This window comes from Symphalangus syndactylus, chromosome 18 (genome assembly GCF_028878055.3).
Source record: "Symphalangus syndactylus isolate Jambi chromosome 18, NHGRI_mSymSyn1-v2.1_pri, whole genome shotgun sequence".
In the NCBI taxonomy this organism is placed as follows: domain Eukaryota; kingdom Metazoa; phylum Chordata; class Mammalia; order Primates; family Hylobatidae; genus Symphalangus; species Symphalangus syndactylus.
Genome location: NC_072440.2, coordinates 60,625,591 through 60,650,240, shown reverse-complemented (window position 1 = coordinate 60,650,240; position 24,650 = coordinate 60,625,591). Strand labels below are relative to the sequence as shown.

The window sequence follows — 24,650 nt, the reverse complement described above, 5'->3', positions numbered from 1 at the left end:
AATTATCTTGGCGTGGTGGTGCACACCTATAATCCCAGCTACTTGGGAGGCTGAGGCAGGAGAATTGCTTGCCCCAGGGAGGTGAAGGTTGCAGTGAGCCAGATCATGCCACTACGCTCCAGCCTGGGCGACAGACTTAGATGTGTCTCAAAAAAAAAAAAAAAAAAAGGGAAAATAGAAACAGGCCAACCAAAATGCCTGGGTTCCAGTAGAAGATGGTCAGGTTTTTTTATTTTTTTATTTTGAAAAGAGCCCTATAACTTCCCAGGACAGGGGGCTGGAAGGGAGTCAGGGAACCCAGCAGGGAGACAGCTGAAGCTGACCAGGTCAGAGATGACGGTGGCCTGGACCAGGACTGTGGCAGGGCAGAGAGAGGAAGGGTTAGACCAAGCTTACTCAACCTGCGGCCTGCAGGCCACATGTGGCTCAGGATGGCTTTGAATGTGGCCCAACACAAATTTGTGAACTTTCTTAAAACATTATGAGATTTTTTTGCAATTGTTTTAAAGCTCATCCGCTATCATTAGTGATAGTGTATTTTATGTGTAGCCCAAGACAATTCTTCCAGTGTGGGCCAGGGAAGCCAAAATATTGGGCACCCCGAATTAGACCATTGGATCTCAGCCCTGGCCACACAGACGGACTACTTAGAGGGCATAGAAAAGATAGCAGTGCCCGAGTCCCAGCCCAAGAGATTCAGAATTAATTGGTCTGGGCGGGGTCTAGGCTTTGAGATTTCTAAACATTTCTAATAACATATTTTATTTAAACAAATGTACCTAAAATATTATACTTTCAATATGTAACCAATATAATGATATCAATGCATTGTTGACATTCTTTAAAATTTTTTTTACTATGTTTTCAAAACCTAATGTGCATTTTACACTTATGACACATCTCCATTTAGCCAAAATTCAAGTGTCCAATGGCCACATACGGCTAGTGCCTATTATGTTGAATAGCAAGCTTCTAGAAGCTACTGGAAATGGCCTGGTTGATCACTCTTCCAAACAAACCCCTTAACATAGGTTGGCATATAAGAACCATTCAATGATTGGGAGAGACATCTGTGAATTCTTACAGAGAGTGCATCATGAAGGCAAATAATTCAGTCTTACATTCTGTGAAAAGCATTGGGAATGATCTGTTTGAATAATCCATTAAGATAAATTTGATGATGTCAAAACAGCTGGTGGTTGGCACTTGATAGCCTCAAATGCACATTCATGAAAATTCTTATAAATGTTCCCATCATGGAAGACAAAAGTCGGTTACCATCAGCAACTAACACTGGTGAGTAAGATGTAGCTGGTTCATGACTCATCATCAACTTAATTCTGGAAAAAACTGTGAATCACTTGGAGATATCGCCACCATTTTGACCTTGAATCTTCTGGAAGTTGACTTAGTTAATATTATAAGAAACTAATTCAGTATATTGTCTTATTATTAAGAGGTTCAAGCTGCGTTTCTACAGTATCCCTCTTCTATTTTTTTTTTTTTTTTTGAGATGGAGTCTCGCACTGTCACCCCGGCTGGAGTGCAATGGCGCGATCTCGGCTCACTGAAACCTCTGGCTCCCAGGTTCAAGCAATTCTCCTGCCTTAGCCTCCCTAGTAGCTGGGATTACAGGCATGCGCCACCATGCCTGGCTAATTTTTGTATTTTTAGTAAAGACAGGGTTTTGCCATGTTGGTCAGGCTGGTCTTGAACTCCTGACCTTGCGTAACCGCCCACCTCAGCCTCCCAAAGTGCTGCGATTACAGGCGTGAGCCACCATGCCCTGCTACAGTATCCCTCTTCCTAGCCATTGCACGATCTGCAACCAGCATGTTTGGTGTTTTGAATGGGCACTGAAATTTGAAAAGCTTCCCCAGGCCTGGCATGGTGGCTCACAGCTGTAATCCTAGCACTTTAGGAGGCCCAGGCGGGAGGATCACTTGAGGCCAGGAGTCCAAGGCTGCAGTGAGCTATGATCACACTGCTGTACTCCAGCCTGGGGGACACAGCAAAACCCCATCTTTGGAAAAAAAAAAAAAGCTCCCAGTAAGGTCTAAATGTGCAGCCAGGGATATCAAGAGAATCAAGGAAGATGCTGAAGTTTTTAGCTCTAACTTGGAAGCTTTTGTGTTTATCATTTGCCCAGGGTTCCTACATGGGTATGTAGTGAGTGTGTTAAGGACGCTGATGAATTGATGAACTCAAGAATCCACAGTGTTTTGACAACTCAGAGGCTGCCACGCCTCCGTACCCACCATCATCTCCTTCTTGCCCTTGTCAGATCTCAGACTTACACCTGCCCCGCCCCGCCTGGCTGATTCTCCAGCCCCGGCTGGAGAGCCACTCACCATTTTGACGGGCCGGAAGGACATGAGCCGATCACTGCGGTAGCTGCTTGACCATGTGTTCCAGCGAGGGTACTCGCCCTTCTCCAGGATGAACATCTCCCCACGCAAGTTAGACTGCTCAAAGGCAACCCAGCTGGATACAAGAAGGACCATGAGGCAGACAGGAGACAAATGGTTAGTAGAAGCCCCCACTCCCTACTTGCCTTCCTCTCTCCCCTGGCAAGGCAGCCCTGAGGCCAGTAGGAAAGTCCAAAGGGGGCTGAACATGTCTGGGTTGGATTTTAGGCTCTGACACTTACAGGCTATGTGACTATGGGCAAGTGACTTTACCTCTCTGAGCCTTTGTTTCTCATCTACACTCATATGCCTGTTTCCTTGGAGTTGGTGAAGGATTAAGTGAGATAAATGTGTGTGATTATCTGAGCACACTGTTTCTCTAGATGCTTCAAGTACTATCAGGACTTGGAGCCAAGGAACACATAGACATTTTAAACTTGATGCCAGCTAGGAGAAAGGCTCTGTTTGATGTTAATGTGCCTTTAACACTTACTAATCTCTCCTTTTTTTTTTTTTTTGTAACAAAGAGAGAAAAGACCACTAGCCCAGAACCTACAGCAGACAATGGTGTAATAGCAACATAATAATACCAATTACTTTTGTATGGATACCTTTTACTTATAGGAAATAATACTAGCCTTCCATTTATAAACAGTGGTGTGAGGGTTCTTTTAAAATGTGTTTATTTGTGTTTAGCAGGATCATTTTAAATGAAATATATTAAATGAACGACAGTCTCGAAGGTACAGGGGTAAGGGAAAAATTGATACAGGTGTTTGCATCCTTGCTGGGTAAACACTGGCCTGGCATTCGGGAGATACTCAGTAACTAGTATGAGGCAATGGGAAGGGAATGATGGTAATATCTACCCTCAGATACCTATGATAATATAATATGATAGCACATATGAAGGTGCTAGGTTCCTTACATGGACTAATTAGAAGTTTGAAATTAGATGGAAGATTTTCCGGGCTTTCCCAGTGAAGATTGATTAAGGATAAGAAGTGAGCTTGTGTTAGAGGGACCAGGGATTGTGGCAGTGCAGGTGGGGTAGATAAGACAATCCCCATTCCACAGATGAGAAAGCTGAGACTAAGGAACTCCTTGACCTTTGCTCCCTGTGTGTTCAAGAGTTCTTAGGAAAAAAGAGATGGATGAGGGGACACTGACACTAGCATCTTCTCCCAGGGGGCTGCTGGGACCCTGCTTTCCCCGGAAGGAGATAAGGATGATGGGCTCTCACAGTGGGCTGAGAGAGAATGCATCACAGGAGCCTCAGGTCTTTGTCTGAGAGATGAGTTAACCACACTGGTGTAAATTAAAGATATGTTTGTCTTCCCAGAATAGAGTTGCATTTGCCTCAGCCCTGTCTGGTCTGGAGTAGAAGAGAAATAAATGGGAGAATAGATGGATGGATGGACAGATGAATGGGTGGTTGGATGGACAGATGAATGGGTGAATGGATGGGTGGATGAAAGGATGGTTGAATAGATGGATAGGTGGATGGGTAGACGGACGGATGAATGGATGCATGGATAAAGGGATGGATGAAGGGATGGTTGAATGGATGGATAGGTAGACGGGTAGATGGATGGGTGGGTAGATGGATAGATTTATAGATGGATGGGTGGGTGATGGAGAACACACAGGGGGTACGTGTGTATAAATGGAGAATGGACGTGTGTATTGATAGATCAATAGATGAATGGGTAGATGCATGGGTAAATGCATGGATGATGAATAAATGGGTAGATAGATGCATGGGTGAATAACAAGGGAGCCTTGGAAGGTGGTTTCATGTAGGAGTTAAGAGGACAGACCCTGGAAACAGACAGACCTGAGTTCTAATCCAAGCTTTGCCATTTGCTGCGTGAATTTGGGCAGTACTTATGCCTGCTAAGCTTTAGTAACAGAGAAGAAATGATACATCTACTTTATTGCATCTACCTTGTTGGGAGATTATGAGGGCCTAAAAGAGGGAATGCATGGAACAGATACAGCACAGAGTAAGCCTCCAAATTAATACTGTTGCTGATTAAAGGGAGAAGGAAACTGGAGTTCTAGGCTTCTGGAAAAACAGACACTGATGTGGTCTTGCCACCATGCCCAAGGTCCCCCTAAAATCTCCCCTATCTTCTTGAGCAGGACCAGTGAGGATCTAAATTTTAAATGTTTATATCTATGCCTTTTCTTATCTCCCATGGCTCATTTCAACCTGCAAGCAAGGAGAGAGGGCAGGGCAGGAATTTTAATTTATAAGAGAATGGAAACTGAGGCTAACAGGCGTTAAGTCCCCAGCCTAAGGTCACATGATGGTGTCAGGTGTCGGGCTGCAGTCTCCTGGGTTTCAGGCAGGCAGGCCTCCTCACTTTCCCCATGCCTACCTCACCCGCTTCATTCTCTATTTCCCATGGCCCAGCCAGCACCCACACAGACCCAGGCCCCCGGACCACAGGACCGTTTCCATGCCCATCAGGCACAGCTCCAAGGCACACGTCAGACACCAGCTGCATCTTTGTTTGAGGAGAAATACTCTAGGTTTGAGTCACTGGTACCAAAAAAAGCCTGAAAACCCATGCTGGCCACATCCGGTAGCTTCTGCTTCCAGCTGGGTTTTGGGGCTGAGGGTGGAGCTGAGGCTGTGTTGACCACACTGAGGGTGCAGTGGGGGCAGGAGGTAGAAACGGTCCCGGGTAGGCTCCGGGATAAGTTGGTTAAATTCACAGGGCAGGGAGGTGGGTACGTGACCATCAGAGTCACCTGCCATGTTTGGGTGCCCACAAGGTAACAGGCCTATGCTGTATGATCTCCCTCAGACCTCAGCATAATCCTGTGAGGAGTGGTAAGGGCCATCATTCTCCCCATTTCAAAGATGGGGAAACTGAGGCTTGCAAACTGAACAAGGCAAACAGGGGAAGTCAGGACTCAAACCCAGGCTTGTCTGACCTCAAAGCTCATCTCAGAATGGGCTCAGAATACAGGATGACTGAACCCTTGCAGGCTTTCAAAGTGGGGAGGCAAGAGCAAACGAGCCATGTGGATCTTGTCCTGGGGCTGCCCCTCCACCCTGACCTCAGCACACACAGGCTGGACATAGGGCAACCACTCTGCCCAAGGATGACTATCCCTGTTTTATATGGGAGTCACTAAGGCCCAGAGATGCCCACAGAGAGAGGAACAGGCAGTGAAACATGGTGATTAAGAGCTTTAGGAATGAACTCAATCAACCTGAGTTGAATCCTGGCTGTGCCACTTACCAATAGGTGACACTGGGCAAGAGACTTACCCCCTCTGAGCCTCAGTCTTTCCATCTGTCAAGTGGGCATAAGAATAGCCTCTCCCTCCTACAGCACTGTGAGTCATCTAGGTGCGGTCCCGAGTCAGTGCCTGGCACCTGGTGGGTATGCCACAGATGCTTATCATTACTCCCAGGCAGCTGGACGCCCAGGAGAGGGGACAGTGAGTGGACACTTCACTCTTTGGCCTCTCTCTGCCCTCGGTGATGGGCTAGAGTTTTTGCTGTAGTAGAAGCAGCATTTCTCCAGAGCCCAGAACCATGGCTTACTGCCAGTGTGATCTTATGCTAATTGGATCACCTCTCCGAGCCTCAGTTTCCTCATCTGTAAAATGAGATTGAGAACAATCCCTCCCTCTTCAGTTTGATATGAGGATTGGAAATAATGTATGTGCCAGGAGTACAAATGGCCGCAGGCACAGAGCAGATGCTGGAGAAATGGCAGCTACTGTTGTGTGGTCATTTTACTGTGGCAGAGAGTGTGCCCCTCCTCCGCCCAGCACTCACGGTCCCGAGGAGACAATGATGCTGCGCACACGGTCGAAGCCACGGTCTCCCAGGTTCAAGCACTCCCCCGAGAATTCTGCTCGACGGCCCTGGAAGTTTTCCTGTTCGAAGACCACCAGCTGCAGGAAAGAAGCCCCCATGCCGAGGGCAGAGTGAGGGGGGAGTCAAAAATTCATTAAGTATCTACATAAATAAAAGCCGGCAGTGTAGGAGTCACATAAAAGTGTGATCAGCCACGGTTTGTGAAATGATCCTGTCCTCCCATCCCCCAATCTTTACTGTTTTTTGTTTTTTGTTTGTTTGTTTGTTTGTTTTTCTGAGTCTCACTCTGTCGCCCCAGCTGAAGTGCAGTGGCGCAATCATGGCTCACTGCAACCTCCGCCTCCCAGGCTCAAGCGATCCTCCCACCTCAGCCTCCGAGTAGTTGAGATTACAGGCACCCACCACCATGCCTGGCTATTTTTTGTAGAGACAGGATTTTGCCATGTTGCTCAGGCTGGTCTCGAATTCCTGCGCTCAAGTGATTGGCCTGCCTTGGCTTCCCAAAGTGTTGGGATTACAGGCATGAGCCATTGCACCTGGCTTCATGCCCTAATTCTGAAGCTAAGATCTGCACCATCATTAGGAACTTATGAACTTCCCTTTCAGGCCTTTCTTCGTGCTGTTCCTCCTGCCTGGAATGCCTTCTCCATCGCACATATCCAGCTTGGAGCTCCCACTGCCTAACTGAAGTTCCCTAATTCATATTCCAGCTCATTATTCTGTTTTAGGCTCAGGTGCCACCTTCTCCAGGAAGCCTTCCCTGATTGCCCCTTCCTCCATCGGCCTTGGTTGAGCATCCCCCACTATCCTCTCCCCATTAGCAGCACAACTAACCCACCACACTGTCACTGCTATTTTGCTTTGGGGTCTCCCTCTCTCTCTGCACTCCCTCTTTCCCATTACCCAGCCCCTCCAAAGACCAAGGGCTCCTCCAGGGCAGGGCCTGAGGTTGATCAATTTCTGTATCTCCAGCCCCAGCCCCAGTACCTGCCACAGAGCTGATGCTCAGGAGACACTTGCAAATCCAACCCTCCACAACATAGGGGAAAACTTGAGCTAATCTTCCCTCCTCACTAAGCCTCATGTTTGGTTCCTTGTCCACTTGCTATTCTAAGTTGGGACAATGTTGCCATTCACATGGACCAAGGCATAATTATCTGCCTTCTTTGAGCCTCAGTTTCCCCAGCTGTAAGAGGAGGAGGTTCATATAACCATGACCCAGCACTTCCATCTCTATCCTTGATTGCTCAAGAGAAACTCCTGTATGTGTGCCCCAGGACGTTGCAGGAAGTCAGGGACCCCAAATGGAGGGACCGGCTGAAGCCATGGCAGAAGAACGTGGATTGTGAAGATTTCATGGACATTTATTAGTTCTCCAAATTAATACTTTTGTAATTTCTTATGCCTGTCTTTACTACAATCTGTAAACATAAATTGTAAAGATTTCATGGACATTTATCACTTCCCCAATCAATACCCTTGTGCTTTCCTATGCCTGTCTTTACTTTAATCTCTTAATCCTGTCAGCTGAGGAGGATGTATGTCGCTTCGGGACTGTGTGATAATTGCATTAACTGCACAAATTGTACAGCATGTGTGTTTGAGCAATATGAAATGTGGGTACCTTAAAAAAGAACAGGATAACAGCAATTGTTCAGGGAATAAGAGAGATAACCTTAAACTCTGACCACTGGTGAGCTGGGCGGAACAGAGCCATATTTCTCTTCTTTCAAAAGCAAATGGGAGAAATATCGCTGAATTCTTTTTCTCAGCATGGAACATCCCTGAGAAAGAGAATGCGCACCTGGGGGTAGGTCTCTGAACTGGCCCCCCCGGGGGCATGGTCGTCTCTTATGGTCGAGGCTGCAGAGATGAAATAAACTCCAGTCTCCCATAGCGCTCCCAGGCTTATCAGGAAGAGGAAATTCCTGCCTAATAAATTTTGGTCAGACCGGTTGACTTCAAAACGCTGTCTCCTGATAAGATGTTATCAACGACAATGGTTCCCGAAACTTCATTAGCAATTTGAATTTTGCCTTGGTCCTGTGGTCCTATGATCTTGCCCTGCCTCCACTTGCCTTGTGATATTCTATTACCTTGTAAAGTACTTGATGTCTGTGACCCACACCTATTCACACCCTCCCTCCCCTTTTGAAACTCCCTAATAAAAACTTGCTGGTTTTTGCGGCTTGTGGGGCATCACAGAACCTACTGACATGTGATGTCTCCCCCGGATGCCTGGCTTTAAAATTTCTGTCTTTTGTACTCTGTCCCTTTATTTCTCAAGCTTGCCAATGCTTAGGAAAAATAGAAAATAACCTATGTGAATATCGGGGCAGGTTCCCCGATACCAGGAGACAGGGATAAGAACATCCAAGCCATGCTGTTCATGAGAGCAAAGCTAGCAACCACTGAAATCGTGCTTAGTGGAAAGAGATGGTCACGCTCTGAAATATCAGGCAGCAGCCAGAATGAATGGCCCGCAGTCATGCACAACAATATGGATGGATATTAGGGATCTCATAGTAAGTGAAAAGTACAAACAAAAGCCCAGAATAATCACATTGCGTATTTCAATAAGTTAAAAACAAGTAAATCGGCCAGTTGCAGTGGCTCACACCTATAATTCCAGCACTTGGGGAGGCTGAGGCTAGGAGTTTGAGACCAGCCTGGATAATATGGCAAAACCCTGTCTCATAATTCGGTCTCAAAATAAATGAATAAATAAAACAAGTAGATAAATATATGTGTGTATGTGTGTATACATTTTTAAAGGAATAATGCATAAAATTGTATACAAAAGCAAGCAAGCAGATTACAGACACACGTTGAGGATAGGATGGTATTTCCTGGAGTTGGGGAGGAAAATGATGGAATCAAGGGAGACACCTTAGAGTTAGGTAGAAAGTTTTTAACAAAGTCCTGGCTTTTATATGGGTGGTGGGTTTGTAGGTACATGTTGCATTATTAGAAATTAAATAAAACTAATGATTAAATAGGTACATAAATAGAAGCCTGCCACGCACAGACCACATGAGAGCATGTCATGAACTAGGGGTTGCAAAATGGCAACCTACTTCTGTGATCTGAGATTGAAACCACACCAAACCAAATCCCAGGGGACTGGACACCTTGCTCTACAGGATCCCTTTGAGCCCAGACCACCTCTAGCAATTTTCAGGGTCTGAGGCCATCCTGCTGCCCCAGTGAGCCTCCAAGGACAGCTGGTTCCCTGCTGCTGAGCCAGCCCACTTCCTTTTCTTCTTTTTTTTTTTTCTTGCTTTCGATAAACTCTAAGCATGTGCGTGTGCAGGTGTAGCCTGATTGCCAGGTGTCCCTTCAGCTGTGAAGTGGTATGTTCTGGTTGTTGTTATTGCACAACTCGACAATAGGTCCCCTTTTTCTTTCTTTTCTTTTCTTTTCTTTTTTTTTTTGATGGAGTCTCACTCTGTTGCCCAGGCTGGAGTGCAGTGGCACGATCTCAGCTCACTGCAACCTCCGCCTCCTGGGTTCAAGTGATTCTCCTGCCTCAGCCTCCCAAGTAGCTGGAATTACAGGTACCCACCACTATGACTGGCTAATTTTTGTATTTTTAGTAGAGACAGGGTTTCACCATGTTGGCCAGGCTGGTCTCAAACTCCTGACCTCAGGTGATCCACCTGCCTCGGCCTCCCAAAGTGCTGGGATTACAGGCATGAGCCACCACGCCCGGCCCCACTTTCTCCAAGTGTGTCAGAACCCCTGGCTATTTTATGGGCTCCCAGATTGGCTGGCCACACTTGTGTCCCAGAAGGAGGAGGGAGGAGGAGGCCAAGGTGAGGGAAAAAGAGAATAGAGACAGAGGATGAGAGTCTGGGGAGGTGGAGAAGAAGAAAAGGGAGAGTAAATAGAAAGGAGAGAAAATAAGCCAAGAAAAAGGAGGAGAAAGAGATATGGAGGAGTAAGAGGTGAAAGAGGAAGAGAAGAAGAAGGCGGAGGAGGGAAGGGAGGAGAAGGCGGAGGAGGGAAGGAAGGAGAGAAGGCATGGCACCCAGCCACTGCACCCCCAGGTCCTTACCCTGTAGTTCCCAGGAGGCAGTTCCCCCGCCTTGGCGCTGGTAATGGGCACGGTTGTTGGGGCCAGGGTGGTGCCGGGACTAGGGGATGTGCCTGCAGGTGGGGCCCCCTTCCCCTTGGTATCAGGCCCTGGATTCACCGCCACTGTGGCCGAGGCCGAGGCCTTTGCAGCCTGAGACATGGTTCCCGCCTGCAAAAGTCTGTAAAGAAACCTTGGCCTTCAGGGATGACACCCCCAAACTGCCTCCTGCCCTCATAGCCCCACATCCTGTGCTTTCAGCCTCCTTGGAGCTCGTTTCCTATCTCCTTCTGAAATGTTTAAGCCTGGAAGTTTTTCTTTCATCCCTACTCCCCAGCCAAGACCTTCTCGTCTGGGGGCCGCTCATCCCACATATATCTTTCCTCCAGGCTTTTGACCATGCGGTTCCCTCCACCAGCTGTTCCACCCTCCATTACCCCTCTAGGTCCTTCCTTAGCCCCCTGCAATTTTCCACACTGCTTATCACGCTGATTTGCTTGTGCAACTCCAATTTGCCTCCCTAGACTAATAACAAGAAGTCCCATTTGGGAGTACTTAAGGTATGCCAGGCACTGTGACATACATTAATTAACCCATCTGACAATGACCCTAATCCCATGGAGTAACTGCTATCATGATCCCCTCTGAGCAGCAGGGGGCTGGAGAAGGAAGGGGCCCAGCTCAGGCCCAAACAGCTACTAAGTGGTAGGGCTCTGATTTCAACTCAAGGAAACGGAGCTCTTAAAGTGCTCTGCCATTTGCTTATTCTGATTTATTCACCGTCCATCCCTAACACTTGCTCTGCACCTGGCACATAGGAGATGCCCAATTAACATTTTTTCAGAGAATAAATGAATGCATGCTCCCAGCTCCTTTCCCAGTCCGCTTCCTCTGAGGGGTTGGTGTATGGGTGCAAATACAGGCCGGGGACTGGGGTGTATGGGAGGACCCAAGAGGATGTATTTACTGCGTGTTGAGGGTTCTGAAAATGAGGACTGGGACTGAGTAGGGTGGAGAGGGCTTTAGTCAATTCCAGTGGTTCCTTGTTGCTTTAGGGTCATGGACTCCTTTGAATGTTTGATGAATACCTCAACTTTGTCCCCAGACAAAAATAATGCCCCCTTTAACCTTGGGGACAATGTTAAGGTATTTGAGGACCCCCTGCTAGCACAGATTAAGACCCTCTGGTCAAGCTGATTCCCGAACACATTCTGTAAGGAGGAGCTAGTTGGGATAAGCACATCCCTCCCCCAGCCTCCTCCAGGAAGGTTGTGCATATTCTGGGGTGCCCTGTTCACCAGGGGTGAGGCCAGACATCTGGGCCACATCTGTGGCTTTAAACACTCCCCCAGGGCTGGCAGCTGGACTCATGCCTTCCTGGAGATGTTCTCATTTTCTCTCTCTTCCCGATTCACCCTCTCCCTCTGTTCCTCCTCTCCTCCCTCTCTTTGCCTCTCTATCTGTTTCTTACTTCTCTCCCTCTTTCTGCCTATCTTCCTGTCGTTTCTCTCTCCCCCTCTCTGTTCCTTTCTCCCCCACTATCTCGCCCTCATTATATCTTTGCTTATCTCTGTATCTGTTCTTTTTAATTATCTTTACATCTGTTTATTTCTGTCTTTTCTCGCTCTCTCCCCTCTCCTTCTCCCTGCCTTTCTTCCTCTCTCCACTTCCATCTTTATCTCCACGGCCCTGCTCTCTGACTCTCACGGCACTGCTATCTCTGCCTCACTCTCTCTGTCTCCCCTTTCTCTTCCCCTCCCCTTCAGCTCTCAGCTGCGCTGTGGGTTCCCTCTTACCTGGGGACTTGCTACTTCCTGCTGGAGGACAGGCAGGCGGGCAGGTGCTATGAGTGACTAGAGTCCGACCCCCCATTTTATAGTCTGGCAGACATCAGGCCCTATAGTCTGTGGCACAAAGGGGAAGCTGGCTCAGCAGGCCTGGGCAGGGAGTGGGGGACTGGGGCCCTGACCTCGCCTGGATCACTGCAGACAGCAGCACTTTCCTTTGTGAGGCCAGCACACACAGCAGAAACCCTGGCCACAGCAGCTTCACCTTCCAACCCTACCCCGACTCCTTTCTCAACAACCCCAGCCAGGGATGGGCCCCCAAAAGGGTCCCTGCTGGCTGCCAACATGGAGTGGGGAAAAGGGGAGCCCCTAGGAGGCAGGAGACCAGAGTTTGAATCCTGACTCAGCCACTGTGCGCTGTGTGGCTTTTGGTAGGTCTCTACCTCTAGGGGGGCCTCTGTGTCTGCAATTATAAGGTGGTCACGTGTCCCTATTGGATGCTGCACAGAAAAGAAGGTGACAATGAGCGTAGAAGCATTTCGTAAAGGCAGATGTGGGTTTGATATGGACAGCCTTTTTTACAGAGTGCTTACTGTGTGCCGAACCCGTGTTATCTCGGTCAGTCCCCAGGACAATCTGCCTTATTTGGTACTTTCATTATGCCCATTTCACAGAAGAGGAAAGTGAAGGCACAGAGACGTCAGAGCCAGCCCAGGCCAGCCAGCTCTGGGCCTGTGTGCTTCCTTCTCCTGCTGTCCAGCCTTGACCTTGGCCTGAGGCCCCCTGGCCTGACTTCCTCTTCGTAGGTTGGGGTGGGAATGGGGGAGTCGCACTGTGCTCAGCTGGGTTGGATATTGGAGACCTGGGTCTTTTTCTTTTACCCACATTGGGCCCCATCCTTTCCTGACCTATCGATAGTGACCCCTCTCACCACCCCAGTTCCCCGCCTCTACCCAGGCCACATTATCTGACTCGGAGGACAGTGCTGGTGGCCAGGAATATGACTGCCTGTCTCAGAGCCTCCTGCCCTGGGAAGCCCCAGATGCCCACCACATCTTATTCACCACTGGCCCCAGCACCTAGCTGCGCCTGGCTAGGTAGAGCTTGGCACATCATGGGTTCTCAGTCAATAACTGGTGACTCAATGGTGGTTCCGATGGAGCGGAACAGAAGGTAGGGTACGGGGGAGATAGGGAAATCAAGGCAAGGAGAGAGAAGTAAGGAGGCAGATAGAAGTAACAGACAAAGAGAGGGGTGGAGATAGAGACACAGAGAGGCACAGGGGACATGGACAGTGAAGGAGCGAGAGACGGAGAGACAGAGGTCAAGGTGGGGTGATCAAGCCTCAGGACGGCAGAACAGATGCCAGAAATCACAGGGCCCAATCCTCTCATTTCACAAGTGGAGAAACCGAGGCCCAGGTGGAACAAATGACTTCAACACAGTCACACGGCGGGAACTCACAGTAGAGCTGGGGTCAGAGGGAGCCTGGGGAGCTGCTCAGCTAGGTCACCTGCAGTCGGCTCCCCAGTCCCAGGCAGGCTGTATTGAGGGAGCGTCTGGATAGGCTCCTGCCTCTTCTTCGGGGGTCTGGGCTCCCCGTGGAGCCCAGCTCTGTCTTGAGCTCTCCATGGCCTGGAGCCAGCTTTGCCTCTGTCCCTCCACCCACCCAGCACCCCCTCGCTTCCCAGCCTCTCCTTGGCCTTTTATCCTGGGCCAAGACTAGGTGGGTGGGGTGTGGGCAGGAACAGCAAGATGGGGTAGCCACTGGAACTGGGGCCAAGATGCCTGTGGTGGGGGCCCACCCACCAGTCTGGGCTTCAAAGCCAGGTCATCTGGGGCAGTTCCGTGCCCCCCCTAAACCCCTAGGAATGGGCTGTCTGCCAGAGGGTGGGGGCAGAGAAGGGGGTTGGCCCACCGTGCTGATGGCTCCACTCCGAGCATTTATTATTATTACTGTATCCTTCATTATATCTTTCTCTTTTTTGCTCACTTACAGAGCCAATTTTTTTTCTTTTTTTTCTTTTTTTTCTTTTTTCTTTCTTTTCATTATTATTATTATTATTTTTGCATTTTCCTGTACTCCTCAGTGTAAGGATGAAGTTTCTGGGATTAACCCCAATTACAGATAAGGAAACTGAAGCAACTCCCTTTCCTTCCTCTCTCTCAGCCCACTTTCTCATAAAAATGGAAATGTAAAATAACATTGGAACTCACATCTTCTTTACTCATGTACCCAGGCTCTGAAAAACTATGCACCCCTGCTTTTTCATCAACAATTAATAATACTCATCTTTCTTATTAGCAATGATGATGATGAAGATGATGCAAATACCGTAATATTTTTTATGTTTCCAGGAGCAATTCCAGCTGCTATTCATGTGCAATTCACATTTCTCCTCACAACACCCCTGTTTCTTAGGCTAATCCCAACTTCCCTTGTTACACCCATTTTACACACAAGTAAACTGAGGCTCAGAGTGAGTAAGTAACATGCTTAAAAGTTACCCAGCCAGCAAGAGTGGAAAGCAAACCTAGGCAGTCTGGCTGTAGAGGGTGCATTGTTAACCTTTAATTTTCATGCCAACCCTTCATCAGAGTCATGCATTACATTTTTTTTTTTTTTTTTTTTTTTTTGAGACGGAGTCTTACTCTGTCACCCAGGCTTGAGAGAAATGGCAAGATCTTGGCTCACTGAAACCCCTACCTCCAGGCTCAAGCAATTCTCCTGCCTCAGCCTCCCTAGTTGCTGGGATTACAGGCACCCACCATTACTGCTGGCTAACTTTTGTGTTTTTAGTAGAAATGGGGTTTCACCATGTTGACCAGCCTGGTCTTGAACTCCTGACCTCAGGTGATCCACCCACCTCGGCCTCCCAAAATGCTGAGACTACAGGCGTGAGCCATTGTGCCCAGACTAAAGTCATGCGTTTGGTAGAGCTGCATTTCACCCTCTTAAAAGGAAACTGGTGTGACCACTTTACAGGTCATGAGCAGGACTCAGATATCCTCCAGGTCACACAGATGGTTAAGTAAGAAGCAGGGCTGGATTTCATCTCAGATGATCTGGTTTCCAGTCATGCTGTTTTCCTATGCTTGTTACACCCATTTTACACACAAGTATGTATGTATGAGGGACCTGTATGTAAGAGGTCCCTCATAGGCCAATTCAGAGGGCAGGGTTTCGGGACAAGAGGCGTACAGCAAATTGCACAAGTCCTGGATATTTGGCAAGTGTGCTACAGTTTGCTAAGCATGTTTGCAACTAACAGCTCCTTTTTGCTGCCCACAGTGCCATCTGGATTCATCTTCAGGCTTTGTGGACCTGGCAGGTCCTGGCCTGGCCCTCTTCTCCTGCCTCACTTCCCTTCAGGTCCCCTGAGCTCCAGGCCAATTGGGCTACCAGCTCTTTCTTGTACATGTGCCCCAAGTTCCCACCTCTGAACTTTTTCTTAGAGTGCCTTTCCTTCCATCTCACTCTGTACATATCTTCCTCATCTTTCAGAGTCTAGTTCAAATGCCTCCTCCAACAGGCAGCCTATCCCGATTGCTTCAACTGGAAGAGAAAGGGGAAACAGAGGAGGAAAAGAATAGGCATTTCCTGAATGTTTACTCTGTACCAGGCATGTTACGTAACCTCACAACAACTCTGTGATATAGTTTGTTTCTACCCCATTTTATAGGCAGAAATTGAGGGGAAGTGACTCGCTGAAGCTCACATAGCTAGGAAGGATGCTTCTGGACTCCTCATCTAGTGCTCATTCTCCTGCTCTAGTCAGGAACCTTGTGGGGCTGATGATGGCCAATATTCCACCTCTCTCCTTCTTCGTGGCTGATCCCTGGGGGTGGTGATCTGGTCCATTCCCTCCCTGCTAAAGCCAGAGCTGCTGACAGCTTGCCATTGGCTCTTCAGCCAGGGCTGGCTTTTGTTTCTGCAGCCCAGTTGCTGAGTCGGGGCTTTGTCTCCCAGGGGCCCCTCTTCCCTCCCTGCCTATAAGAGCCCGACCTCGGCTGGTCTCAGATCTGACATGTTCCCTGGGCCTATCTCGGTAAGTCCCAGGTTTGGAGGAGGGGTGGGATCAGAGTTCTGAGTGAGCATCCTGGGAGGCGAGGAGCCCAGGTCCCCAGTCCTAGGGATGTCACTGTGTCATCCTGAATGCCATCCTCATCCTAACCAAGGATGAGCCCAAACCATCAAGACCAGCACCTGCTTCCTTCATTTAAAAACAAAATTATTCCTGTAGCCCTATTGCCTAAATTTCCGCCATTAGAGCTACCTCTTTGAGCTAGGTGCTGTCTTTGGAAGGGCTCTCTTACGCTGAGCATTTTAGCAATCGCTGGGGTGATGCACCCACCCACCGGCAGCCACAGAAATTTTCCCATAACAAGCAGATAAGAGAATACAGAGTGGGGCTCAGAGTCAATGAGACCCAGCAAGGGTGAGTTTTGAGATGGTGATAGGATGGAAGATGGCATTGGTGACAGATGGAAAGGAGGGACAGGCCAAAGCCACACGTTGTCCCTAGCCCAGTCTCTCCTGGACTCCCCATGTGGATCCTGACCAGGTCCAAGCCAGCCATCTCCATAAAGAGGAGAGCGGAGGGTCAGGGTGGAAGATTATGATGTTCTTCTCTTCTGTAGGAAGGGGCCACGATGACCCTGCAATGCACAAAGTCAGCGGGACCCTGGAAGGTAGGAAGAGGAATGGGGAGGGGGTGTTCAGGGGGTATGGGGAGGGTTCAGGTCCCCATGAATCCTAGGAGGGGGACATTATAAATGCCTATTTCACAGAGGTGCAATCAAGACTCAGCGTCAAGAAGGGACTTGTATGTCACATACAGGGAGGATGAATGTGAACTTGGGTCTTCTGGTTCCCAAAGTTGACCTGTTACACTCATTGGCAGAGGTTGCAGTCTTTGGGCATGATTTCTTTGACCATCTCTGTGTGTGTTTGTTTGTTTTATAAAGCTTTTGGATTTGTCATCAGCCTTTAAAAGCCTGGAAGAACCACATAAAAGTCCAGATCTAGTGATTGTCTTGAGAAATTGGAAGGTCTGGCCTGCATTCTCACTTGGCAACCATTGATGGCACTGGGAAGAGGCCACCCATTTACCTGGCACCTGTGCTGTCTAGTATCTCACACTCCTCACTGCCCTTGCCTTCCTGGTTCCTGGAGGAATCTGAGTTTGCAATCCCTGCTTTACCTGCCAGATCCTGGGGTGAGCCCCCAACCTCTCACCCTCCACGGGACTCTGATGCGGATCTCCACCTTTTTTTTTTTTTTCCTGGCACAGATGGTGGTGTGGGATGAGGACGGCTTCCAGGGCCGGCGGCAGGAGTTCACAGCTGAGTGCCCCAGCGTGCTGGAGCTTGGCTTCGAGACTGTGCGATCTTTGAAAGTGCTGAGTGGAGCGTGAGTCTAGGGGGATACTGAGTTGAGGTAGAGGGTGGACAGGAAGGGACCTAGAGACGGGTGCTAGGACTTTTAGATATTCTAGGTCCTCTCTTCCTAGGCTCTTACTGTTGCGCCCTCCTGAAGTGCTGAGGAGTGTGCAGCACTGCCATGTAAGGTTATGCAGGTTACACACTGCCCAACAGTAGGAGGGTGCCATTTACACAGACCCTGCTCACTGGATGAGGCAGCTCTGCAGGAGAAGATCCTTAGAATCCAGTGTTGGATCTAAAAATGTCCCTCCTAGCCATAAATTGAAAGCCAACATCACTCACCAAAAGTAGAAGGTAACTGTAAAAATAAACAAAATGTTTTAATGCTATTAATTTTTAGCTAAATAGTCTTGTTGCTAAGCATGTGGCCCAATCATTTTTTTGTTAAAAAAAAAATGGAAAAACAAAAAAGAGAGTGAGAGAGAGAGATTAGTGAGACATAGAGAGGTGTTAAGGACACACTAACACACCAAGACTTTCTAGACCAGTGCCATTCAGTGGACCTGTCTGCAATGATGGAGATGTTCTACATCTGCACTGTCCATTTCAGAGCCACTGGCCAGATGTGACCATTGAGGATTTGAAAGTTAGTCAGCATGACTAGAGAACTGAATCTTGTTTAATCTTTATTTATTTAAGTTTAAATTTAATTAGCTACATGTGACCAGTAGCTACCATATTAGATAGAAGGTTCTAGAAGGTTGGAAAGCAGGTAGAAAGGAGATGTGGCCAGTAGCTACCATATTGGATAGAAGGCTCTAGAAGGTTGGAAAGTAGTTAGAAAGATGTGGCCAGTAACTACCATATTGTGTAGAAGTTTCTAGAAGGCTGGAAAGTAAATAGAAAGGAGATATGGCCAGTAGCTACCATATGGATAAAAGTTCTAGAAGGTTGGAAAATAGATCGAAAGGAGATGTGGCCAGTAGCTACCATATTGGATAGAAGGTTCTAGAAAGTTGGAAAGTAGAAAGGAGATGTGGCCAGTAGCTACTATATTGGATAGAAGGTTGTAGAAGTTTAGAAAGTAGATAGGAGATTTGGAGTCACTTAATGCTATGCCTGTGAGTGCCACCTGAGGTCATCTTGGGTGATTTTTGCACATCTCATGCTTTAGTAAATACCCTTTTAGCTTCTGATTTGTGCAGGTGGGGAATGGGGGTCAGATGGGAACAGAGGCTTTCTAGGGATATGTCCAGCAGGCTGACAGACTCAGCCAGTAAGCAGACAATGAGCTCGGATAGATTCAGACAGTTTATTACTTATACAGACAGTAAAGGCAAAGTGCACATGGTGTCAGCCTCCTATGTCCCTTTTCCTGTGAGATGACACCAAAACAAAGGCGACTGAATGACAGGCAGCAGGAATGGTGGGAACCCCGTGGCTGAAGAGCTACTTCCATGCTTCAACGATAGCTTGCTGCTGTCGCCTGTGGGGCAGCGAGGTGGAAAGCCCCACATCTCAGAGTGGCCAGAGAGGCAGATGAGGGGCTGCCTCATGGCAGCATCCCACAAGAGAGGGAGGAAAACGAGAGATGGCCTTGCAGTAGCTCCCCGCAAGATTGCCCGTCTCCCACACCCTGGCAGGATCACAGGGAATTCCACCAAGGTGAGGTCAGTCTGTGATCAGCCTCACCTCCGTGGCCTCTGTGGACATGGACAGAGGAGCAAGGTTGTCAGGGCACCTGTGTGAAACAGTTTCCCTACCTATGAGACACACAGCAAGTCAGGTCTAGAGCTGGGTTCCTCAACTCCAGCGCTACTGATGTTTCAGGCTGGATCATCCTCTGCAGGGGAGGCTGGCCTGTGCATTATGGGATGTTTAGCAGCATCCCTGGCCTCTACCTGATAGATGGCCTTCGCAGTCCCTCCCCTAGTCGTGACAACCAAAAATGTCTCCAGGCATCGTCAAGTGTTTCCTGGGGGCACAATCACCCCTGAATGGTTGTGATTGTGACCGTTCGTCTTAGACCCATTTGCTGGTCTAGAATGGCAGGGTGAGGGGGATGCTTACCTCCTGCATGCTCTACCCTCTGTCTGCAGGTGGGTGGGCTTCGAGCACGCTGGCTTCCAAGGGCAGCAGTACATTCTGGAACGGGGCGAATATCCAAGCTGGGATGCCTGGGGCGGCAATACTGCCTACCCCGCCGAGAGGCTCACCTCCTTCCGGCCTGTGGCCTGTGCTGTGAGTTCTACCACTGCTGTGTCCTGGGGAGGCCCAAGCCCCTCACATAGGCACTTGGGAATCAAATGTCCCAGAGTTGAAATTCTCATGTCACCACTTCAAGCTGTGTGACAAGGGCTGTTCAGTCTCTTTTCTCTCCAAGCCTGGGTTTCTTCATCTTGAAATGGGGCAATAGTACCAATGTTATTGGGAAGAAGAACGTATAACATCTGGCCAGAGCCTGCCTTAAACTCTCTGCTCACAGCAACCCTGGTTGTGATAGGAGCCCCTGCCAGTTTTGTGCCCCTTTTTTTGTGATTCAGGGACCCTGAGAGAATCTGGGTACCAGGGATGGTAGGGCCAAGTGGGGAGGAAAGTTTTCATTTCTTGCTCCTAATTCAGTATCAGTGCTTCTGATCTTACAGTTTACTGCTGTTTTTGGAGTGTGGGTGGAGGTGGGCATTATTATTCCCATCTCACCAGTGAAAAAATTGAGGCTCAGAAAGGTGTATTTTAAGCTGGGCATGGTGGCTCACACCTGTAATCCCAGCACTTTGGGAGGCCAAGGCAGGTGGGTCACTTGAGGCCAGGAGTTCAAGATCAGCTTGGCCAACATGGCAAAACCCTGTCTCTATTAAAAATACAAAAAAATTAGTTGAGTGTGGTGGCAAATGCCTGTGGTCCCAGCTACTCAGGAGGCTGAGGCAGGAGAATCACCTGAACCCGGGAGACAGAGGTTGCAGTGAGCCGAGATCGCGCCACTGCATTCCAGCCTGGGCACCAGAGCAAGACTCTGTCTCAAAAAAAGAAAAAAAGTGTATTTTATTTTTCAACTCTTATTGATTTAAAATGACATAAGTCACCATATTTACCATCCAAAATTCTGAAGGAAAATTCTGCTATGGTCAGGGTTGAGTATCCCTTCTCTCAAATGCTTGGGACCAGAAGTGTTTTGGATTTTGAATATTTTCCCCAGATTTTGCAATATTTGTAATACTTACAGTTGAGCAGGCTGAATCCAAAAATCCAAAATCCGAAATACTCCAGTGAGCATTCTTTGAGTGTCATGTCGTCACTCAAAAAGTTTTAGATTTTGGAGCATTTTGGATTTTGGATTTTTAGGTTAGGGATGTTCAACCTATACATTTGTGTCTCTATGTATATACACATCCAAATCAACATCTACATCTATATCTATATAATCTATATATCTTATCTATATTGTACACATAATTTTGTCATAAAAATGGAATCATAATGAATCTAAGGCTTGAAAACTAGTTTTTCTCACTGAGCAAATGTGTCACAATCATCAGTCCAGGTGATTAAATCTCACTTCCATCATTTTTCATAGCTCCATAGTATTTGGTTTTGTGAATGCCCATTTGTTCATTTATTCTGCAAACAGTCTAGATATTGTGCTAATATGGAGACCCGTGGTGGGCTGCAACAGATAGAATCCCTCATTCCCAGCAGTTTCCAACTCCTGATTTCATTTAGTCCTCAAAAGAACCCTGAAAAATGGGTATGGTTAGTTTCATTTTATAGATACAGGAACAGAGGCTCAGAAATCCTATCTAACACAGTCAGTTGGTAAGTGGCAGCTGCCTCCTGGTAGGAAGGATTTGAGATTGTATCTCTACACCCCCTTTCTTTCCTTCTTTTTTCTTTTCTTTTCTTTTCCCTTCCCCTCCCTCCCTCCCTCCTTTCTTTCTTTTCTTTCTCTCTTTCTTTCCCCTTCTCTCTCTCTCTTTCTTTCCTTCCTTCTTTCTTTCTTTCTTTCTTTCTTCTTTCTTCCTTTCTTCCTTTCTTCTTTCTTTCTTCTTTCTTTCTTTTTCTTTCTTTCTTTCTTTCTTTCTTTCTTTCTTTCTTTCTTTCTTTCTTTCTTTCTTTCTTTCCTTTCTCTCTCTCTCTCTCTTTCTTTTCTTTTTCTTTCTTTTGATGGAGTTTTCACTTTTATTGTCCAGGCTGGAGTGCAATGACACAATCTCGGCTCACTGCAACCTCTGCCTCCCAGGTTCAAGGGATTCTCCTGCCTCAGTCTCCCAAGTAGCTGAGATTACAGGCATGTGCCACCATGCTTGGCTAATTTTTTGTATTTAGTAGAGACAGGGTTTCACCATGTTCGTCGGGCTGGTCTTGAACTCCTGACCTCAGGTGATCCACCCTCCTTGGCCTCCCAAAATGCTGGGATTATAGGCATGAGCCACCGCGCCCGGCCACTACACCCTTTTTCTTAACCACAGGGTAATACCTCAGCTTACCCACTGGATCCCCAATTTTGGACATAAAGATTGACTCCTTTTTTTGTTTGTTTTTGAAAAAACTGTTATGATGAACATTCTTGCAGCCTATTTATTCCATGATTATTTTCTTTGTGGAAATTTCTGGAAGGGCAAATGGTAAGGTTTCTGGTACCTGTTGCCTTATTGCCCTTCCAAAATGTTTGCAAGGAAGGCTGATTTGGGAGACAAAGGCAGGGAGTGTGGAGGCCAGGAGAGGCTCCTGGGTTTCCAGCTGGGAGCCTGGTGGTCTGACTGTGTTCCCTGTTCCTGTAGAACTACCGTGACTCGAGGCTGACAATCTTCGAGCAAGAGAACTTCCTGGGCAAGAAAGGAGAGCTGAGCGATGACTATCCTTCCCTCCAGGCCATGGGATGGGAAGGCAATGAAGTAGGGTCCTTCCACGTCCACTCTGGGGCGTAAGTGTATTCAAGGCTCTACCTGGCAGGGGAGGCGATACTGGGAGGGGTAGGGGTACCTCCTGTGGAAACTGTGTGCTGGGGACTTTTGTGCTCTGATGCCCACATTCCAGAGGAGAACGCTGAGGCACAGAGAGGTATCAGGCAGAATTTGAGGGACTGAAACCCAGATCAAACTGGTTGAAGCCCAAAAGATATTTATCGGCCCCTGTAATTAGCTTCAAGCACAGCTGGATCCAGGTGCTACAGCAGGTATCTCTCTCCCCCCACAACCCCCAACCTGTTGCCCTGCCTGCCTCTGTGTTACTATATTCTTAGACAAGCTCTTCCTGTGTGAAGGCAAAGGTGGCAGCTTCATCTTTACATCCAGCCCTAGGGAAAGACAGTGTCCAGGCTCAGTGATTCTATTAAAGGTTCCAAGAAAGGTGCTCATTGGTCCAGCTGGGTCCTGTGCTCAACTCTGAACCAATCACCATGCCCACAGGAATGGGGTGTTCTGATTGGCTAGGTTTGGTCATGTGGTCATTGCTAGATTCAGCTTCGTTTTCTCACCTTGGCTGAGAGTGAGAGGCAACAGGCTCTTTGGCTAGAAGAGGGGAGAATGAATGCCCCCAGCCATAAAAAACAGGTGTGGCTCCAGCAACCTTCTCAAAGTCCATCAGCAGGTAGGTGACAATCCAGCTTCAAACTCAACACTGACTGGCCCTTTCCTTTCCACCCAGGAGGCGGCAGGTGAAGGCTAAGTTGTGAGATTCTTATTTAGGGAGGACATCAGAGACACTTTCTGAGGTGCCCCTTGACTCCTGGTAGGCAGGGGGCAAAGATAGGAGGTAGGGTTTTTCATCTTTTTTTTTTCTTTTTTTGGCTTTAGTTTTCTCAGGAACCACCAAAGAATCATGTTGTTTTAGAGTAAGAGGGACCCCTTGTGATTCTTGAGTCCACTTCCTGTTTTACAGAAAGGGAAACGGAGGCTTGGAAAACCAGACAACAATCCTTGTCCTGAACAGAGTAGAAATCAATGAATTGGGCCAGACGCGGTGGCTCACTCCTGTAATCCCAGCACTTTGGGAGGCCGAGGTGGGCAGATCACCCGAGGTCAGGAGTTCGAGACCAGCCTGGCCAACATGGTGAAACCCCGTTTCTACTAAAAATACAAAAAATTAGCCGGGTGTCGTGGCTATGCCTCTAGTCCCAGCCACTCGGATGAGGCAGAATTACTTGAACCCAGGAGGCAGAGGTTGCAGTGAGCCGAGGTCATGCCACTGCACTCCAGTCTGGGCAACAGAGCGAGACTCTGTCTCAGAAAAAAAAAAAAAAAGAAATCAATGAATTGAAATGATAGCTTTTTTTCTTGGAAGTGCCTCTGGATAAGGAAGGAGGGGGAAAGGGGAAAGAACAAGACTTCCCATTCCTTCACTTGTTCATTTATTCAGCAAATATTTAGGGATCCCTTCTTCTGTGCTAGACTTTTATATATTTATGCAGGTGGTGATAACGATGAACAAAACATACACGTTCCTACACTCAGGAGCTTACCTGCTGGCAGGGGAGGCTGATATTTTACAAATAATTTGAAAAATATCGAATTACATGAGTGCTACAAAGGTATAAGGGACTGTGGGCTGATTTGGAACGAGTCAGATTGCCCTCATAATTAAGCTGAGCCATGAAGGACAAATACAACTTGTCTAGGAAAAGAAAGGCTGGGATGGTGCTTCTGGCAAAGGGAATGGCATGATCAAAGGCCCTGTGGTAGGGGAGACAGCATGGCATATTGTGAGCACTGAAGAAAGGCCAGGATGGCTGGAATTGTGTGCATGTGCATAGATCCCTTTGCCCCTGTGTTGATCACCATGCTGGTGTCTCTGTAGAATAACTGTCTGCCTTTTCTCTTTTCCAGTTGGGTTTGCTCCCAGTTTCCGGGCTACCGAGGATTTCAGTATGTGCTGGAATGCGATCACCATTCCGGTGACTACAAGCATTTCCGGGAATGGGGCTCTCATGCCCCGACCTTCCAGGTGCAGAGCATCCGCAGGATCCAGCAGTGAACAGGGGCGCGACACGGAGGAGCGCATGCATGCTTGTCTGCAATGGAGGTGCTCTGGAGGCTGTGGCGTGTTCTCTCCTTCCGCCTCCCCCTGTAACCCGTGTGAACCCAGCACCCATGTGAACTGGTCCATGCACAGTCAGCACAAAAAACTCAGACGAATAAAAAAGAGAAAGTCCAGTA

At 48.0% G+C, this 24,650-nt stretch overlaps 2 protein-coding genes across 3 annotated transcripts in view; one reads left to right on the top strand and one right to left on the bottom strand.

The window, feature by feature from the left end:
* The window catches only part of CRYBB1 (crystallin beta B1), an 18,421-nt gene extending 6,198 nt beyond the window's left edge, over nucleotides 1–12,223 (bottom strand). Inside the window, exons 1-4 of the mRNA XM_055254069.2 lie at nucleotides 12,124–12,223; nucleotides 10,310–10,508; nucleotides 6,211–6,329; nucleotides 2,352–2,484 (exon numbers count right to left, since the gene is read on the bottom strand). Coding sequence (XP_055110044.1) covers nucleotides 2,352–2,484; nucleotides 6,211–6,329; nucleotides 10,310–10,489 — 432 coding nt within the window. The 5' untranslated portion in view covers nucleotides 10,490–10,508; nucleotides 12,124–12,223. The remainder of the gene's footprint in view (nucleotides 1–2,351; nucleotides 2,485–6,210; nucleotides 6,330–10,309; nucleotides 10,509–12,123) is intronic.
* Nucleotides 2,446–24,650, top strand: CRYBA4 (crystallin beta A4). 2 transcript variants are annotated; one of them, XM_055254071.2, is made up of 6 exons: nucleotides 2,446–2,525; nucleotides 16,756–16,806; nucleotides 17,409–17,527; nucleotides 19,599–19,740; nucleotides 22,278–22,420; nucleotides 24,321–24,640. In XM_055254071.2, exons 1-6 carry the CDS (start codon nucleotides 2,523–2,525, stop codon nucleotides 24,466–24,468), a joined length of 606 nt encoding a protein of 201 aa, XP_055110046.2. In that variant the 5' UTR covers nucleotides 2,446–2,522; the 3' UTR covers nucleotides 24,469–24,640. The 2 variants fall into 2 exon arrangements, with proteins under 2 accessions (XP_055110046.2, XP_055110045.2); XM_055254070.2 differs by lacking the exon at nucleotides 2,446–2,525 and adding an exon at nucleotides 16,133–16,163 and having other exon boundaries at nucleotides 24,321–24,650.